The sequence below is a fragment of the Amborella trichopoda genome, chromosome 8 (genome assembly GCF_054954075.1).
Source record: "Amborella trichopoda isolate Santa Cruz 75 chromosome 8, AtrichopodaSantaCruz75HAP2 v2.0, whole genome shotgun sequence".
Lineage (NCBI taxonomy): Eukaryota > Viridiplantae > Streptophyta > Magnoliopsida > Amborellales > Amborellaceae > Amborella > Amborella trichopoda.
Window position 1 is genome coordinate 8,047,447 of NC_142343.1, and position 19,257 is coordinate 8,066,703.

The window sequence follows — 19,257 nt, forward strand, 5'->3', positions numbered from 1 at the left end:
CCCCTACTTTAGAAAAGTTTTTTTTAATGAATTTTGAGGTGCACCTTAGTTTAAAATGGTAAAAGGTCGTAACCACCCGATTTGAAATTTGATAGATAATAAAGAAAATTATAAAATTGCCCTAAAAAATAAACTTTTCCTGCACAAATTGCCTCTTCAAAATACAGTGGCAGCATAAATGGTGTATTATGAATTGCATCAAAATAAACGACAAAGGGGTGGCCAGGGATTCGTAGAGAGAGAGTGGAGGAGAGAGAAAGAGGAGAGCGAGAGTGGAGGAGAGAGAAAGAGGAGAGAGAGAGAGGGGATCGAGGGGTTTAACCCCTCTCTTTGACTCCTTCCCCGTCTCAATTTCCCCTAAACCCGCATCTCCTCCCGCTTTCTTCTCACTTCTGCAACTCTCCACCCTCTCTCATCTCTCGCTTCGTTTCTTTCTTTCTCTCTGTAAAGCCCAACCAAACCCTAAAACTTTGAAATTCTTTTTCCTTTCCTTTTCCTCTGCGCTTTGGAAAGTTAGCTCCGAAGCTGATTCATATAGCCTCATATCTACAATTTTCTCACTCCTCTCCCCTCTCTCTCGAGAACACTTTTCCCACTCTAGAGTTCTAAAAAAGAAAGAAAGAAAGAAAGAAACCCTAATGCGCTTCAATCCGTAATTGAAACTTCCTTATTGATGGGGGGAGAAGCTCCCAATTCTGATGTGTCGATAAAGATATCAGGTAGAGGAGGCGACAATGGAGTGCACCCTCTAAGGTTTTCGGATGAGAAGTCGGCCATGGCTTATTCCAGAGATGCAGAAGAGAGGAGGCGATGGGTTTCGTGGCTTGTGCCTCTATTTGTGGCTGTGAATGTTGCTGTGTTCGTTGTGGTGATGTTTGTGAATGATTGCCCCAAACACTCCGATCGATGCATTGCTACCTTTTTGGGGAGGTTCTCGTTTCAGCCATTTAAGGAGAACCCTCTTCTCGGGCCTTCCTCTTCTACGTAAGTGATGGTGTTTGATTCAATTTTGTTTTTTTGAGATCTCTCCCGTGTAGCTCTTAGAAGAAATTTGCTTCTAGTTTCGGGGATTCTCTCTCTCTAGAACTTTGAGGAAAATGTGTTTCATTGTCTCTTTTCCTAGTCCGCTGCGTTGATTCTTGAATTAATTTTCAGCTCCCTCTGTCTCTCTCTGTTTGATATTTCTGTTTGGTTGAACTATCTGCAAGTTTTTATATATCTTTGGAGGATTTTCTGTCATATGCATAAGCGATGGTTGACTTTTTGGCTTCTCTTCTATCTCACACTGCATTATGATGCATTATGATGATGAATTTTGAGGATGATGATGAATTTTAAGGATTTCACACGGTCTCTTTCTCGTATATTTTCTGTATTAGATTGTGCTGAACTTTAAAAACCTCTTAGGGTTCTCTCTCTAAGCGTTAGGATAATGATCTCGTCTCAATTTCTCGTCTATTATGCTAAACCTTTTCCTCATCTCTTTGAGATAATTTTGCTATTGACTCTCATGGCCTTTCTCTCTCTAACTTCATGGATCCTCTCCTTCTTATCCAAGTTTTACAATTGACTCTCATGCTCCCTCCCTCTCTACCGTTTGAGAGACTCTCTCTCTAGCTTCTTTAGTGGAAGGGACTTTCTCTCTCTAGTTTCAGAGATCCCTCTCTGTTTTCAGGGAATCGCTCTCGTCAGGTTCTGCTCCTTAACGGTTGACGTTTGGATCTGTTTTGAGGACGGTCCAGATTTTGTAGAAGGGTTTATCCATTTAGGCCGGTCAAATCTGAGCCGTACTAGTGGAACGAGCCCTGCTACGAGACAAATTACCATTTTGATAAAATGGATCAAATTACCCTGTAGCCACTACTGGATATCCATGCGAGGCTGTTCTGGTCAAACTTCTTGGGCCAAATTAAAACCTGCGAAGTTTGCAAGGAAGAAAATGACCAAAAGGCCCATCATTTACTGTATTGACCAAATTGCCCCTGACATTTTTTTGGGATCCCTAACGCAGGTTATTTGTGTATAATATTTTAGTAATTTCATTTAGCAGACAATAAAGGGCAAAGGTTAAATAAGGTTGCAACCTTAAAATGAAGAGTTAAAGATGAACCTAAAAAATCCATCATAAAAGGTTGTTTGGATGCTGAAAAATCCTCTAATTGATCATCTTGATATTGAAATGTATGAATAGCAAAACAAAAAAAGATTTTGAATCCGCGAAATAGTGTATCTTACAACACATTATCCGGACCATCCATTTTCAAGATTTTCATGTGTTTATAGATCTACTTGATTTGAAACATTTTTAGATTTTAAAATTTTATAATTAGAGAAGAAAGTAGATTCTAAGTCATGTTAAGAATTTTTGATATTAAAATTACATTTTGCTCCTTCACCTAGGAACACATGTGGGTGAGGGTATGGTCCTTGATATGGTTAGAATGACGGAGCAGGATTTATGTAGCCGACCCCAAATAGTTGGGATAAGGTTTTGATGATGATGACGACGACCTTGGAACACATGTAAATTCAGTTCTACTAAAAATGGCCAAGATAATACTGTATTTTGATGGTTAATAGTGGGGGTTGTTTTGATTGTTGAGATTTACCATATCTTGGTCCATTTTAGATCTTTGATTGCCAGATTGTGGTGAATAATTAGTATCCGTACTTCTAACATGCTAATAAAGGAGAGAACATAAATTTGTGATGAGAAAGAGGATCTAATTTCTGTGATGCACACAGGCTAGACCAAGAAAAATGAGAGGATGTGTCTTAACGGAGAATCAGTTTTTATGGTGAAGGATTTGAGGTTGTACTCACGAAACCCACAATATAATCCCTAAAAATGAGAATCCAAATCCAATATGCAATATCTTGGTGTTTTTTTGAAGGATTGATTTGTCAACTGAGACCTAGTACATTCCAGTCACCAGGTTTTTAACTTTTTAAGTGGAAATCAAACCAATAAATCAAGTTGGTTTTTGAAATTACTGAAGTCTCTGTATGTATGGTTCATGAACAGCTACATGCTTTGCAATGGCTTGATGTTACTTGACCTTCTTTCTGACTTAAAGAAAGGCCTGCCTCATGAACTTTCCAAAAGGGAGTTTTTTTACTTTGGATTTTTAAGTTGAAACCAATAAACCAAGTTGGTTTTTTGAAATTACTGTAGGTGCTGTAATGTCCATGAACAGCAATGTGGTCTCTCTCTCTCTCTCTAGTCTGAGTGCCCAATGACAGCTTGATTGTAGATTGCTGGGTTAGTTCTTACTGATTTTCTAGATCTGATTGCTGTATGGTTAATGAACAGCTACATGCTTTGCAATAGCTTGATGTCAACCCTCTTTCTGACTTAAAGAAAGGCCTGCCTCATGAACTTTCCAAACGGGAGTTTTTTTTACTTTGGATTTTAAAGTTGAAACCAATAAACCAAGTTGGATTTTGAAATTACTGTAGGTGCTGTAAGGTCCATGAACAGCAATGTGGTCTCTCTCTCTCTCTCTCTCTAGTGTGAGTGCCCAATGACAGCTTGATTGTAGATTGCTGGGTTAGTTCTTACCGAGTTTCTAAATTGGAAACTATTTTTGTATAAATTTTGTAGTAAATCGAGTCCGCACTATCCCAATTCAACCTGCTGATTCAGTGCTTGAATTATTTTAAACAAATGTCGTAGATCTGGTTAGGCACTAACACAGTTGTTCATTTCGAAATTTGAATGGTAGAAGATGGAAGTGGCTAGATTGAAATGAATTTATCGGATAATAATTTGTATTTTAGCTTTAAATGCTAATACATTATATAAAGGAAAGAGTTTATATAAGGTTGTAACCTTGAAATGTATAATTAAAGTGCACCTAAAAAATCCATCATAGAAGGTTGTTTTGATGTTGGAAAACCCTCTAATTGATCATCTCGACATCGAGATGTACAAATATAAAAAGAAAAAAAAATTGAATCCTAAAAATAGCATATCTTGCAACAAATTATCTAGACCGTCCCTTTTCAAGATTTTCAAGTGTTTATTGATCTACTTGATTTGAACCATTTTTGGAGTTTAAGATTTTATATTTAGAGATGAAAAGTGATTCTCAAGCCATCCTAAGAAATTTTGACACCAAAATTATATTTATGATAAATTTGGAGGTCTTAATTTGATTGTCTAAGGTTGCAACCTTATACAAACCAGACCCTTATATAAAGACTTTTTTGAATGTAGAGTTCAAGAACTCAATCCATGCATTGAAATAATGAGTTGCACTTTTTTTTTTTCTAATTTAATCTTTCCTTATTTTCTTTTACCATTTCCCTCTCCATATTTATATTTTGCTGTTTATGATAATACTTTGTATATTTAGCTTCACATCAGAAATGTTTTGTGTATTTAATCATGTATCATATGCTTGTTTTAAATAGAGATTCGTGTCCTTGCATGACGTGGTAAGTTGATTTTCCCCACAGCCTATTCTTCTTAGTTACCAGTCAATGAACCCTGCATGAACATACTAAATTTTCCCCAGTTTATGATGCAAGCATCGCATCTGTTTATTCATCCAGGACGTCATCCTTTTGCATGGTTCTTTATTTCATTCATGAATCGGTTGGAATTTGCTTCTGAGTTCATGGCGCCCCATGTGAAAGGTATAACAACATATCAAAAGTCCATATAGTGATGTTTACATATTTGAATCTTGTTTCCATGCCGACTGCATTCCATCAGTCCAGAAAGGCATCTTGAATGCAGCTATCATTCAGCTTGTGTCCACGGTCAGCTGCAACAATCATGTTATATATTGCATCTCATATTTATCTTTGTGTATTCCTTTTTCTGTACTGTGATATGAGCGATTATGTTTTTTTTCTGATGAACCATTTAATTGACATGTTACATTTGAAAGTTATTTATCTGTTTATTTGATTTTAAATTAAGCTATTGCTATTACAATAAAGGAAAATATACAATACTATTGTTTGGAGTGTTCAGACAGGTCATCCACCATCCGATCTCATCAAGGGATGGTGGTGGTGACCCATTGTCCCGCTGTAAAGTCATTTCTGGGAATAGCTTCTGACCTACACAGACTCGTGAAGGTATAGATGTTGGATTGGTTGTCAGCACACCAAACTGCACTTGTAGGGAGTATTATATCCTGTCCCCTAAAGTAATTATCAATATAAAGTACAAAGAGGCATGATGTATGTATCCCTGCAAGTAACTGTTCCAATTTCCTGCAGGCTGGAAAATATGGGTGCACTTGAGGTGAGAAACATTGTATACAAACACCAGGGTTGGCGCCTTTTCACTTGTATATGGCTGCATGCTGGAGTTTTCCATTTGCTCGCCAACATGTTAAGTCTTCTATTCATAGGGATCCGTCTTGAACAGGAGTTCGGATTTTGTATGTAACTAACTTATCACTCTTTGCTTGAACTCTCAAATTTTGCCTCATGAATTTTTGGCTTTTTTTTCTTTTTCTTGAAAGTAAATTAGACCAATAGTTATGGGGTTTTTAGTGCTTGGTCATGAAGCTGAAGTATTGGATGTATTAAAACTTAGGTTTTAAGTCTTTTTCTTTGTTTGACAATCCTACGGGGCCATGAATAATGAATCTTGAGTATGTTGGAAACATTAGGCTTCTTAGCTTTCCGCTGTGTACAGAATTCGTTTCACTGAGTTTTTGTGAGTAGTCTTTGATGCAATTATTGCAACCCAAAACCTATTGCTTTAGTTATTTTTTAAATTTGTCAGTTGAGAAAACCATTATCAACTGGGTAGGTTAGCAGGTAAATTTTTTTGGAACTCATGCGTCACCAACCCAGTGCATTTCAAGTCTGATTTGCATGCTAAGTTGCAGAATTTTGAGTTTTGCAGCTTTTTCTGTTGTATGCATGACTTTTATTATTATTATTATTATTATTATTATTATTATTATTTTGTTCTCTCTAAATGCCATGAAGTACTCTTTGGTCACAGCTTCCTCTGTATTTGTTTTTTGGTGTTATTATTAGATAGACAAACATTGTGCTTAGGAATTTAAAACTATTTTTTATCATTTTGAATGCCATTTTGAAAGAATTTTAAAAATATTAAAATATTAAGTCTTTAAGAAATTGAATTCTTCATAATGAAACCTTCCAACCTGTTGATAGAAAGTTTTATAGTAATTTTAAGGTGGAAGTTACATCCCGAATTTTATGAGAAAAGAGATGGGAGTATGTAAAATTATGAGGGAAATATGAAATATCAGGTTATTGAAACTTTCCAGCATCTAGAAACTCTATGCAGTTTTATGATGTGGGTTTGAGCCTCACTCTTTGGTGATATTTCATGTATAATATGGTTTGGGTTGAGGCAAGGAACACGAGAGAAATCCCCCTTTGTTGTCTTTCCCTAACAAATGAGGTGGAGAATCTGGAAAGGGTGAACCACAGTGTACAAGGGAACAATAACCAAGAAACAAGTTAGGGAAATTGGAAGCTAGAGGTTGTTTCTGAAAATTATAGCATGCTGGACAGTGGGAAATTATGGGATACATGAACGGGTTTTGAGGTTGAAAAGCATTGGCTGATGGAAGGAGGTTAGAAGTGATGTTCCCATAAATATAAAAATCTAAATTATCTTTCTGTTATAAAAGGACCTTGGATTAGTGGGCTTTGGGAGAGGCTTTCAAGATCAACTACCATCTAGTTCTATATTTTTTTCTGGTTTATTTTTTCCATACATCAGTCTGCAAGGGAGTCCTCCCCAAAAGGATCTCTTCACAATACTCAAAATAATCTTATTCTCTTCGCTCTATATTTTTCTGGATCCATGAGTTCCATATTTATAAAAGAAAACTACCCTAAAACCTGACTTGTTCTCTAAGAAAGCTTAGCTAAAATTCTTACCTTCATCTTAAAAAAGATAAAGTTCCAATTTTACCCCCTAATTCTCTACAAGTAAAAACGACACAAATGCCCCTAAAGAAAATTGAAAACCCAAAATAATCCCAAAATTTGTTTTTATCAATAATAAAATAGAAAACTAATTGCATCATTCTCTCAGGGTTGGGAGAAGCTCAACCATGATTCATTGTACCCCACAAAGGCCCATTGAATAATTAGTAATGTAGTCCCACCATTTGCCAATGTACTTTATTTTCTTTAATGAACAAATTAATCAAAATCTTTATGGTTAATTTGTAGTGAGACTTTGTGATGTTGAACTTTCTTTTAATCTCTCTTTCAAACTTTTGATGGCCAACCTTAATATCAAGATCATGTGGGCGTTCCTTAGGTTTGGTCCTTCCCACAGAATTTACTCATTATATATAGGATGAAACATTGGAGTTGGTAGTGGAGTTTGATTAATTGCTAGGGTGAGATTTGGTACCGAATCTACATAGTTGTTACTTTTGAGCACCTCTTCTCAATGAACAGTTTTTTCCAGTTCTAACCGCTGATTCATTATGCCGATCTCTCCTTGAATTTCTCGGATCTCTCCTCAAATACCCTTATGGAATGATTTATTCTCTTTATACTCTCGTGAGAATGTTGTTTCATAGCTTCTACCATTTGTGGCAATAGATCGTCAATCATAGTAGATTTTGGTGGCATTGTGATGGATGAATCTTGTAAAGGTCTGATACTAATTAATGTAGGGATGATGGGAAATAAAATAAATAAGCAGAAAAATAGAAGGAAAAATAAAGATTGAGAAAATATAACCTCACTCAGGATATACAAGGGAATCCACCCCAAAAGGAGCTCCAATTGATGCAGGGATGATGAGAAATAAAATAAACCGCTAGAAAAATGTAACATAGGAATAAAGATTGAGATAATATATCCTCTTTGAAGGTCTGCAAGAGAGTCCACCGAGAAAGATCTCTTCACAAGTTCCAAAATAAACTCTTTTTTTCTTCACTTTATATTTTTTTGATCCAGGAGGTCTATATTTATAGAAGAAAACAACCCTAAAACCTAACTTGTTCTCTAAGAAACCCTAATTGAACCCTAACCCTTTATCTTTAAAAAAAAAGTTCTAATTTTATCCCTCAATTCTCTACGACTAAAAAAAGACACTGATGACCCTTAAGAAAACTAGAAACCTAAAATAATGCCAAGCCCTACTTTTTATCTCCTAAAAGAATGATAAAATAAAAAATAAAAAACTAATTGCATCATGCCTACTCAATCAACTCGCACCTCCTAATAAGTGTTGTATTGGATTTGCGCCACATATGGCCTGCCCACCTAAGTCTACTCTCTCTCATCTTATCGCCTGCTGGTGCCACGCCTAATTTTACCGAATGTATTTGATCTGAATTCTATACCTTCTTGTCTTACCACTCATCTATCTCAACATCCTCATATCTGCTACACTCATTCTATGGATATATTATTTTTTGACCGTCCAACATTCCACCCCATAGAGCAAAGCTGGTTTCACAGCTGTCCTATAAGACTTGCCCTTCAACTTCATTAGTATATGCGGTAATAACATAAACTTCTGGTTGCACATCTCCACTTCGCCCACCCAACTTTAATTCTATGTACGACATTTTCTCCAATCTCTCTATTTTTCTGGATTATCGACTCAAAATATCGAAAGTGCTCTCTTTTTTGGTATTTCCTGGTTGTCAATCTTGACTACTTCCTCGTCTCTACTCCTATTATTACTAAACTTGCATTTTATATACTTTTTCTTGGTCCGGTTAGTTTTAAAACCTTTAGATTCTAAAACATCCCTTCAAAGTTCTCACTTTGTGTTGACACAGTTTCGGGTTTCATCGGTCAAAACTATGTCATCTGCGAACATGCACCATGGTATTTCATCTTATAGGTGCCTAGTTAAGTCGTCTATAACTGAGAGAAAGAGGCATGGACTCGATGCTAGCCCCTAATGTAGAGACATATTGTCGTTGAAAACTCACCTTTCTCTCCACTAGTTAGCACTCCATCATACATATCACTCACCAAGTCGATGTAGTGCCAGGAGATTCATTTCTTTTTCAAAACCCACCAAATCAAATATTGAGGTACTCTATCATAAGTTTTCTCTAGGTCAATGACGACCTTGTTCCCTTCGTCCTAAACTTCTCAATCAGTTGTCTAAGTACGAAAATAGCCTCGGTTGTTGACCTCCCTAACATAAAACCGAATTGGTTTTCCAATACACTGGTTCATACCTTAGTTGTTACTCAATCAGTGTCTCTCAAAGCTTTATAGTGTGGCTCATAAGTTTGATCCCTCGATAGTTCGCACAATTATGTATGTCACATGTGTTCTTGTAAATAGGTACCCCAATACTTTTCCTCTATTCGTCTGCCATTTTTTTTTTCTTAACACCTTATTGAACAGCTTGGTCAGCCAGTCAATGCAAATCTTCCCCATGCACTTCTAAACCTCTATCGGGATGCCATATGGTCCTAAAGCCTTTCCTATCTTCATCATTTTCAAAGCTTCCTTCACTTCTGATATTCTAATCCTACGAATGTATCTATGACCTCCGCCCTCATTTATGCTAATGGTTCCTTCTACCTTCATATTCCCATTGTGTTCATCATTCAATAAGAATTGGTTGTAGTTTGCAATTAGGGTTGAACTTGTTCTCCCTATCTGATATGAAGGAATTTTTATTTTTATTTTTATGTTTTACTTGAGCTATAAAATTGTCATATCTGATGTCCATCAATATGTATTGTCTTCGAGGGTATTTTGGTTTGAGGATTTTTTAAGCTCCAAATCATGTGTCTTTTAAATTGATCTTCAAGTGAGAACCCTTAAACAAACACATACACACATACACACACACGCACAAAATGATGATCTTTGAGTAATATAAAATGTTTTGAGAGTTTTAGGGTCCATCAAATAGATATCCCCAACTAAGTCATTGGCCTGCTGGACCAAATTCAAAATTTGATTTTGCAAGACTATTTGAACTTTTTTTTTTGAAAAGCAAGCTACATCAATATACAATTGAAACAACTGTGATAGTAATAGAGATGTCGATCTGTGTAAATCTTGTTTACTATACCCTCTTTTGTGGTAAGATGGTTGATTGGAGCCATCTTGTTAGCATCTCTATGGTGTCAGAAAACATGATCTCCCATTGGCTCAGTCAGATTAAAATTTTCCTTTATGGCGTCCAAACTGCAACCTTCATTGTGCTGTTGCTTTATTTTCATCCATCATAGTTTTCATCAAGTCATCCCTCAATTATCAGTGGGCCTGATAAAAGAAATCTGATATATGCCAGCAATATTGAGTTTTGAACCTTTCACTGTTTCCAGTGATACAGACCACACCATAGTGACTTGATTCCAAAGTGAGTAGTAGTCAAATCCTAAATAAGGTTCTTTTTGTGGATTAAGTCATTTACTGTTTGTTTGGCATTCAGAGCTTCCCTTTATGGTTGTCTTCCGCTGCTCAATTACTTGAATGCTGCTAAACACATGCAAAACTAGGGCCGAAGAATAGTGGATACTGCAGGTGGTATCTAGAGTATTATCAGACGCTACAAAGGAAAACAACTTTGTTTAAAGTGGTTTAGTTTTGATGGGTCACAACCAAGAGAAAAGTACAAGGTTAAAAAGTATAGGTTACTATGTTTATTTTATTACCATCTTCTGTTTTATGCATACGATCCTTAAGAGTGCATAGAGGTTTTGATAATTGTTCAAGGTTTCAAATTTATGAGTGATTTAAAAGGATACCTGGGGATGTAAAATATGGCATCATATATTTGAATGCTCTGAAAAAATTATATGTTGAAGCCCGGGCCTATGCAGCTGATTACATAGAGATGGATGTCATGAGATGTACTGGGCTGTTTTTTTTCCTTCTGACAAGTTTTGGGGGAGAAGCATTACTTACTGAAAGCTTGGTTCCACAGTGAAAATTGGGCTGTTATATGTGCTTGCTGGGCTTGGTGGAAGCATGCTATCTGCACTTTTTATCCAGTCAAATATATCTGTGGGTGCATCTGGTGCGCTTTTTGGGTTGTTGGGGGCTATGCTTTCTGAGCTGATCACAAACTGGACAATTTACGCAAATAAGGTACTTCATGCATTTCAATCTTTTCAATTCTACAAGATAGTGCTAACAAAAATTTCATGCTTATGGCTGACTTAAGGTCATAATCCTTATTCATACTCACTTATGTAATTACTTGTTTTCCCTTTTCAGGTTGCAGCACTGTTGTCTCTTGTGCTGATTGTTGCGATCAATCTTGGTGTAGGAATTCTGCCACATATGGACAATTTTGCACACATTGGAGGATTTATTTCAGGATTTCTTCTTGGATTTGTTTTTCTTATTCGCCCTCAATTTGGATGGGTTAACCGCAAGAATGTCCCTCCTGGATCTGACATGACCTCAGCAAAGCCAAAACACAAGATATATCAATATGTATTATGGCTTGTTTCTCTCGTTCTTCTAATCGTAGGGTAAGCTGTGGAGATCTGCTTATCATTTTTCGGTAGCTACTGTTGTAAATGTGTGTACTCTATTCATGCTTAGCATCTGGAAAGGATTTGAGGGACATAATGTGTACTTACTTTCTTCTTTGCATTTTCTACTATATATTTGTTTACCCTAGTATTCTGCTGCATGTTTGTAATTCTTTAGTGAAAGGTGGAGTTAATATCACATGCTTTACAAAGAAATACTAAGACAAAAATAAAATTCTTGAATTGCAAAAATGTGATTATTGTCACAAAGTTGACTATTTACCCTGGATTTTTAAATAATATAGCGCTTGTAAGGTAATGTGTCTTTTTAGGAACAACTTAGCAAAACAAGTCTCATTTAGAAAAAAAACATATGTGAGCTTGGTTAAGGTATCAAGAAAACAAAAATCATTTTCCATGCGCAAGTTAGAGAGAAAGACTTCTCTAGGGATCTTTTCTTCTTGAGAGAGAGAGAGAGAGAGAGAGAGAGAGAGAGAGAGCCTTCTCTAGGGATCTTTTCTTCTGGGGTTTGTGCTCATTTAACTTGGCAACAGAATTAACACCAGTAAGAATTGATTGGTGGACAATTATGGGTGCAGGTTGATGCACATGATACATGTCTGAGATTTTGTGCTTTTATCTGTCTTTTTTTCTGTGCTTTTATCTGACTATTTTTTCCTCTTAGCTGCCAATTATTACACCATGTCATTTTCTCCATTGTGATTGCTAGGCCGTGTTATATTTTTGCAGGTTCACTGTTGGCTTGATTATGCTCTTCCGAGGTGTCAATGCAAATGATCATTGTAGTTGGTGCCATTATTTGAGCTGTGTGCCAACTTCCAGATGGAGCTGTAATGAGCGTGGAGTTTATTGCCTGGTAATGTGTACAAAACTTGTAAGAATTAGTTTACAATTCTGAAGCATAGACTCTAGAAATGCATTTGCTTTATTGTTATTTGTGGCGTTGAATGTTTTAGATTCTTTAATATCAATAATATGATTTGTGGTTCGATAACTTGTTACAGTTAAATTATGAAATTGGGTATGTCCTTGCAAAAACATTTAGTTAGGTTTCAAACACTGGTTTGAAAGTACTTAGGATAGTGGGACAACCTTAGAGCTGATGTAAGGAAGTTTCTCTAGTACTTTTTTCCTTAACAGTAACTTTAGTTACCAAAGATCTCTCTCTCTCTCTCTCTCATAATTGCTATTCTCATTCAGTGCTTCAGAAAAGGGCATGTTTTAGTCTCTCTCCAGTAGAGCAGTTTCTTGAGTAAAAATAGCTGAGAGAGGGAGAGACTGCGTCACAGGACTAGGTAAGCTTTCAGAACTTGCCGATTGCTTGCTGATAGTAGCCATCATGAGCCAAACCTTAAAAAATCGCCAAAAAACTCCATTACAAATAGTTTGAGACGTTTTAGGTGTTTGAACCAAAATAGCAAATTTTGACAACTTTTTGGAAGCTGTGGTCAACACTTATCCATCTTTTGGAAAATGACTTGAAGTTTTAATCAAATATAAACTTATAAAGATTGCACCCTTAAATTCTTTTGAAATTCAAATTCTGATCTTTATTTGAATTTCCCAGGCCTTACTATTTCATTTATTTTTAAGCAAACTACATTTTCTTTCCACATAAGTAATACAAATTTATATTCATTTATTGTAATTTATATTCATTTATTGTTCTATCTTTTTGAACAGAGGGAATTTTGTGAAGTTATATTGTTGCTTCTATGTCAAATTGTCTGTACAGTTCTTACATTCCAAGCTTTTATTGAGTTTTCACAAGTTTTAGTCAAATTTCTTTGGGAGCATTTTCTGATTTTTTTTTGTTTTGAGTAATTTTCCATTTTTTTACCCAGTAATGATTGCCAATACATAATTGACCTGGGTGAGAGGTCTTTTTGGTTTTTATTGATGTCTAGGCATCTAGAAAAGCACTAGGGCCTAAGTCCTATGCACCATCAAAGCAGGTCTGAAACCTATAAAGACAAGTTTCTGCAATACAAAAGTCAAATGTCCCCTATGTACTTTTCATATGATAAGACAAACTGAGAATCAAAACTAATTCGATGCTCTTGTGTTTCAGTCGACCCAGACAGAAAATCAGCTGAACTTGACTTGCCAAAGCAATGGGAGGAGTGGTGTGTACTTCATACCAAATGCATCTGATTCTCGTATTAAACAACTGTGTTCCGAACTTTGCAGCTGATCGTTCTCTGTTCGACCTTCATGAAGGGTCAAGCATCGTAGTAGAAAATCTCTCTCTCTCTCTCTCTCTCTCTCTCTCTCTCTCGCTGTGCTACCTTAGGTAAAGAGCTTGAGTCTGAATCTAAAGTAGTTTCTATGTACCCGTGCCCCATATGCTTGACCATTGTACATTTCCAGAATATTGTCTTCTCATCTGTCTCAATAATATTTATTTATTTTTCCTTTGGTATTAAAGGACATCCTTTCTCATGTTTTAATGAACTGTTTGGTGCTTTAATTGGGAAGGATTTCTTACTATAGTCGAGAACTAAGCTGATGTGAGGATCGAATTTGATTTTGTGTTTGATATATAAATTCAATATATTTTATGGCGGAAGATTTTTGGCAAATTTAAGAATGATCCTATGAAAACTGAAAATGCGCTTGGGCATGGTATATAATTCGTGGAAACTAGGAAATGTGCTCTTGGGACGGACAAGAATTTAGGCTCATATCTTTAGTTATGGCACGTTTGGTTTGTGTGAAAATTGGTTTGTCTGAACATGTTTTCTAGTGTATCTTTTATGCATCTTTTCACACCAAGTGGTAACTAATTGATGTAAAAATAATACTACACTTGACCGCATGGGGGAATTTTTTCAGTCACGTGAACAAAACGTTTCATTATAATGTTATATTGTGCTCTGCATTGTGATCTTAGTCAGCAAGTTTTTGGGCGAGTTAGGGAAAATATCACTAAAAGGTCTAAATTATCGTACAAAATTAGTAAGAGGACCGAAAAGATTCCATCTACTAGGGTATACTTTTTGAGTTACATTTCGTAGTTTCCATTGCGAGGATACTTCAAAAATTTATTACAAATTCTTAAATTACCCGTACTCAGGTTTGATAATCTTGAACCATCAGAGGTATTTGATGTTTTTGCACACTTAAAAGTGCTTCAAAGCAAATTATCAAAATAACCCCAGTTGTTCATGATTAGGAAGAACACCTATTAAATGACTAAACACCCTTAATTTTGTATCGCTAACCTAAACAGAGATAAGAAGCATTTGGTAGTTTTATTTTTCAACAAGAGTAGTGTAAGCATTTTATTTTTCAACCTTGGATAATCAAGAGTATTTTGTAGTTCGGCTCGAACCAGTTAAATCGGTCAAATTATCAAAATGTCCCTCGTTGTTTACCATTCCCGGGCGAGTGTCTATGGAAATCCTTTTTATTTGCTTTGTTTGATAGGAGGTCATTTTTTAGGGTTTTTTTGGGGTGAGGATTTGATATTTGCAATTTCTGGGCCATTTTTTGTCAGGTTTCAGCTTTTGGGGGGTGATTTTTACTGCAATGTTTCGGTTGCTTTTTGGACTAATTTTCAAGCAAGTGTATTTTTACTGCCATTTGTAGGGTGTTTTTTGGGTTAGTTTTCGAGAGATCTTTGGGCTGTTTCTTATTTCTTGTCAGCAGTTGGTGCGTTCGAGTTCCGAAGAAGATGGACTCGCGAGTTTGAAAGAAGATGGGTTTATGGATTTGGAGGGGATAAGGGGCAGAGAGCCGAGGGGAAGGGAATCATACAAGCTATGAGAATCTGAAGTAATTGTCGACTCATATTTAGCAGGACTGGGTCGGCTGGGCTTGGCCAGCCTTGGCCTTGGTCCCTATAGGGCTGCGGCCCAGTAGGCCCTAACTCTAGCCCAGCTCAGACCAAGCCAAGGAGGCTCTGGCCCTGGCGTACTCTGACCCAATTAATAACATGTGAGTTCCGTCTGTCCAACTTTTTTTAAGGGTTTTGTTAAGCTATACCACTTGGTGATCTATATTTTTAATGTCCTCAACATTTTTTGACACTTAAATACCTTTGAATTGTATACGAATTTTTTTAGGTAAAGACATTTTTTGTAATTTAGAAGGGTAGCATGGATGTTCCTATAAAAAAATAGTGACATTCTATTAGTAGTTAAAAATAATTAATGCATTATGAGGGTGATGTCGCACACTATTTGGGTGATGTCATTATCCACTATTGTTAATAAATGATTTTTTTTTATTATAAATTTATATTTTATCTTTAATTAATTAATTAAAATACTACTAGACAAAAAGTTACTACAATATAAAATAAAAGCATTTAAATGTCAAAACATGTTGATGACTTTAAAGGTATAGACCGCCAAATGGTGTAGCCTAACAAAACCCTTCTTTAAAATACAATATATAATTATTCATTGTGCTTTGTCTTTGTCGAGGGAGTAAATATTGTGGTTCCCTAGGAATGCACTATACTCTTTCCCCAATTCTACAATAGCAACATGACTAATGGCCTAGGGCATGGCACCAATTTCCCCTTGCCCTCATAAGCTCACCAATATAAGCACTAGATGAATGTCTTTTTGAAGGTTCTATCAATTGATTGAGTGTGATTTAGAGACCAAAAATCAAAAGCACAAAGAGGAAGAGGATAATAATAAAGGATAAAATTTTGAGGAGTTCCCTAACTCATCTACTTACATGAGTCCTCCCTCCAAAATCTGTATTTGAGATGGATTTTGTATTTAAACGTTTGGAGTTTGAGAATCACCACCATGTGAACATCAACATATAAATAAATACATTTTAAAAAGTAAAGGGTGCGGTTTTTATAATGTTGCAACCTTAAAACCTCTAAATTTTATCATAACATATAATTTTGTTGTAAGCAATTCTTAGGATTATCTTAAAAACTATTTTCATATCTAATTAGAAACTTTTAAACTCAAAAAATGGTTAAAATCAAGTAGATCTGTAAGCATATAAAAATCTTGAAAATGGACGATCTAGATAATGTGTTGCAAGATGTATTATTTTTGGGATTCAAAAACTTTTTTTTTTTAATATTCATACATCTCGTCAAGATGATTAATTAGAGGGTTTTTCAACATTAAAACAACCTTTCCGATAGATTTTTGATGTGCATCTATGATTCTACATTTTAAGGTTGCAACCTTATATAAACTTTTCCCAAAAATAAAAACTAATATTTTTCTAATATGTTTTTAACACCGTTTGATTAGAGTTTTGGCGGGAACACCATTTCTCCACATTTTTCGACATATGCATATTTTCTAGTAATAAATGAGGGGATATAGCAGATCCCCCGAAGAGTGCACATGGTATATTTACTCCCCTCACATAAACGAGGTACCGAAAAAATATATTTTGACTTGAAAATTTAGAACCTAAAAGACATTATGCTGTTGCAAAGCATACTCTCCATTTACTCAACCATGTAAAACTCCATTTATGATTAACTTTAGTATCCAAAATTTGGGGATGTGACTTCTTCAACCCATAGAATATAATTTCAATAGACAACATTTTCTAATTGCATTATCTATATGCTTGAAAAAAATAATGTCTCAAGTTTGAACTGAGGTTGTCCAATTCTTGGATCGTACGATTTAAGTGTTAGAAAACACCAATTCAATATATATATATATATTAAATAATCATCTTGTTGTTCTTAGGTGGTTCCCAAAATTTCATATTAAAAAAATTCTTCGAAGTGGGTTTTCTAACTATGCCAGTAGATGTACACTATGCTCCCGTAGGACCATGGTATATACAATCATTTTAGAAATTATATTAGAATTAATAAATGAAGAGTAACATCTAGCTTAGTTTTAAATAAATTTTAAATATAATTTTAACATTAAAAGGTTCATTATACTTTTTTTGGAAAATTGCATGCACCCGTGAGTTGAACTTTTTAGGCAACCTCCCTCCAACCAATTTTTTTTTTTGCAACTTTTCCCCAAAAATACTTTTCTAGCAAATACCCCATGTCATAAAAAAAAAGGACCAAAATACCCTCTCCTAAATTTAAGGTCAAAAAATTTGTCCTCGATCGAAAAAAAGGTCACAAAATTTATCCTCGGTTTGGTACGACATAACACGGTCTGGTATGATTTTTCCTTAGTTCGAAAACTTTTAAAGCCAATCCGGCACAGGCTGTCCAACAATTCATTGGAAATAACAGTCCAGCATTGTGGAAATAGTGGTCTGGCGATTGCTTCACTCGGTTCGGCACTTGTATTTTTCGATCCTGACACTATTGGTTGAAGCCCCAACCCAGCAGTCCACATCAATGTTTGACCACAAACAATACAGGAAATGGTATTTTAATCTAAAACATATGCCTATTTTCCTTGGGAGGTATTTGCTAGAAAAGTATTTTTTTGGAGTAAAAGTTACGAAAAAAAGTTTGGTTTGAAAGAGGTTGCCCAACTTCGGGGGTATTTGCAATTTTCCCTAATTTTATCACATTTTAAAGGGTGCGGTTTGTATAAAGCCTAGGCTCTGAACAATCAAAGTAAAGCTCACCTTCAAAGAGTATCGAGAAATGTGGTTTCAGTATAGAAAATCTTAGTTATAGCTTTAAAATATATTTTTATCTCTAATTGTAAGAATTAAAGCTTAGAAAATAGTGTAGATCGAACAAATCTATGAAAACTTGATAATCTTGAAAATTGACAGTCCAAAAATGTGTTACAAGATGTACTCTTTCCGAAACTTGAAATCCAGTTTTTTCTCATGTCCATGCATCTTGATGTCGAGATGATCAATTTGAGGATATTTGGGCATCAAAACAGCCTCTTCTAGTGAAATTTTTGAGGTGGGCTCTAATTTGATTGTTTAGAGCCTCAACTCTATATAAACTTTTTTCCATTTTAAATAGCCTATTTAATTCAAATCACTATAAGTTTTGAGATTTTTCAATTAAACCTATAATTAGATGTCAAATATTTCACTTTTTACATAAATTTCAGTGAAGGAAATATTTTGTATAAGACATCAACTTTATACTATAGAAATAATGTGCACCTCAAAAATCAAATAAAAAAGTTGTTTGAATATATATATATATATATATATATATATATATATATATATATATATATATATATATATATATATATATATATATATATATATATATATATATATATATATAGGAAGATACTACAAAACGCCTATAGGTGAAAATGAACAGTGATTACGCTTATCCTCATCACCGTCCAAAATTCATCGCACGGTCACGATTGTACGGTAGTGTTTCATTTTCATTTTTTTTCTACAAATCAGAATGACCTAAAATTTGGAGTGTATGTTCATAAAAAATAGGCGAATCTATGAAAAATATTAAAAAACTATTTTACATGAAAAAATGATCAAAATACCCTTAAAAATTTTTAGGGGTATTTTATTTAATATTTTTTTTACAATTATTTTTTTCATATTTTTATTTGGTGCGCCTCACTAAGATGTATTGGCAAAATTGATAAAGCATATGTCAACTCGATATCAGAGAAGGGATGCCATGAGGTTGGTGATCGCAGAGCATGGATTTTTCTTGGTCTTTGAGAGAGAGAAGAGGAGTTCTATAAAACTCTGTATATCTTTCTTTCTTTTGCTACTTTTTTCCTCTCTCAGGCTTCCCTTTTTTATAGGGAAAAGAAAAGCTGTCTGTTACATTTCTCAATGGGTCTCTGAGAAAACAAGAGTTCCCTGATCTCAGGGATATACCTCCAATGTTCATATAGACGTTGGTTAATGTGAACCTTGGATATAATTCCTCCCA

General features: G+C 35.1%; 1 protein-coding gene across 3 annotated transcripts; it reads left to right on the plus strand.

The window, feature by feature from the left end:
- The first annotated feature begins 243 nt into the window (after positions 1-243).
- On the plus strand, positions 244-13,883 carry LOC18436141 (RHOMBOID-like protein 2). Of its 3 annotated transcripts, XR_016061504.1 has the most exons (7): positions 244-984; positions 5,236-5,399; positions 10,880-11,043; positions 11,173-11,432; positions 12,186-12,312; positions 12,657-12,751; positions 13,528-13,883. XR_016061504.1 is itself a non-coding variant. In XM_011625810.3 (6 exons), the coding sequence occupies exons 1-6, from the start codon at positions 674-676 to the stop codon at positions 13,648-13,650; spliced, it is 1,149 nt and encodes a 382-aa protein (XP_011624112.1). In that variant the 5' UTR covers positions 244-673; the 3' UTR covers positions 13,651-13,883. The 3 variants fall into 3 exon arrangements, 2 of the variants coding, with proteins under 2 accessions (XP_011624112.1, XP_088730905.1); XM_011625810.3 differs by lacking the exon at positions 12,657-12,751; XM_088874779.1 differs by lacking the exons at positions 5,236-5,399; positions 12,657-12,751.
- Positions 13,884-19,257: the final 5,374 nt, after the last annotated feature.